At 27.5% G+C, this 1,371-nt stretch overlaps 1 protein-coding gene across 1 annotated transcript in view; it reads right to left on the bottom strand.

Annotated features, from left to right (window-relative positions):
• Positions 1–1,371, bottom strand: part of LOC111640790 (peroxisomal multifunctional enzyme type 2-like) — a 41,717-nt gene that overhangs the window by 28,505 nt on the left and 11,841 nt on the right. Inside the window, exons 7-8 of the mRNA XM_023386850.1 lie at positions 1,272–1,336; positions 1,068–1,190 (exon numbers count right to left, since the gene is read on the bottom strand). Coding sequence (XP_023242618.1) covers positions 1,068–1,190; positions 1,272–1,336 — 188 coding nt within the window. The remainder of the gene's footprint in view (positions 1–1,067; positions 1,191–1,271; positions 1,337–1,371) is intronic.

Below are 1,371 nucleotides of genomic sequence, written 5' to 3'. Positions count from 1 at the left end.
CTGAATCTGACTCCGATTAAAAAACAATAAAAAAAGACCCGCTGAAATGTGTAAAAAGTCTGTATCTGTATGAATGTGTAAAGAAAGTGTTCTTCCACCTCCTCCTCACAACATCTGACTACCCGGCATAATTGGTGTCTGCTCCATTTTCATTTTTTATGGTACAGTATGGTTATTTTATGCTGCGGAACGAATTATATGTTTTAACATGTATTTCTATGGGAAAATGCGTTTCGTATAACGGACGTTTCACTTAACGGACGTGCACCTGGAACGGATTAAGTACGTTGTACGAGGCACCACTGTACATTGTCAATTTTACTTAAAAAAATTTGTTTGACCTATCTGCAGCTGTTATATCAAGAATATTACTAAAAGACTGGATGACTAAAAAAAATACAGTTCAGGACAAAAATAGCAATACAAATTTTGTGAGGGTTCATCAAAAAATATCAGAAGTTAAGGGGAGAGAGAATGATTTGAAAGAATTATGCTGAAAAAAAAAAAAAAATGTCAAAACTACAAGTTTATAGCTTCATAAATTCATGTGACTACATCATTAGTGCCAAAATTGCAGACATTTTGAGTTATTTCATTAATGAAATAATTCATTAATACATAATCTGTACTGGTAAGAGATAGTGATTTGCTTCCTTCTTTTTGATAATTGATTCACAAAGAAGCCTAACATGAAATGATTTTAATAACTTTAAGATATTTTATTTCAACTGTGCTTTAGTTTGTTATTGTTAACTAATGTATTTTCTATAATGCAATATATATCATTTTTTGTAATGTTTGTTTAGATTTATATATTTAATTATTTTGCTAATTCTTGAGTAAATTTTTTATAGATAAAAATTTTGCTTAAATTTAAAATGTATTTAATATTAATGTAAATAGACTCAATTAGAACTGAAAATGGATATACATATTCCAAACTAATCAAAAAATCTTTTATTTTATTAGACTTAAGCAGGTGATTTTAGAACACCTCATTTAAGGAATGAGAAGTTCTAAAATAAAATAAATTATTTTACTTAAAGAAATGTTTAATTTTAACAAACCTTCAGGTAATACATCTTCAGTAAGACGTGATGCAGCTACAGGTATAATTGTATTACAATGTATTCCATATTTAGCACCTTCTATTGCTAATGTTTTGCTAAGGCCAACAAGACCAAGTTTGGCTAGTTATTAAAATGCATTAATTAATATCATTTAAATTAAAACATAATTTTTATGCAAAATATGTTTTTGTTTTAATTTACCAGAACTGTAATTTGCTTGACCAAAATTTCCATAGATTCCTGCTGAAGAAGCAGTCATTATTACTCTGAAAATAAAATTTAAATTAAAACTTGATTTTAA

This window comes from Centruroides sculpturatus, unplaced genomic scaffold (genome assembly GCF_000671375.1).
Source record: "Centruroides sculpturatus isolate CEXI.00-Female unplaced genomic scaffold, Cexi_2.0 scaffold1349, whole genome shotgun sequence".
Classification (NCBI taxonomy): Eukaryota; Metazoa; Arthropoda; class Arachnida; order Scorpiones; family Buthidae; genus Centruroides; species Centruroides sculpturatus.
The sequence above is the reverse complement of the archived record's forward strand: the minus strand, read 5'-3'. Positions and strand labels throughout refer to the sequence as shown.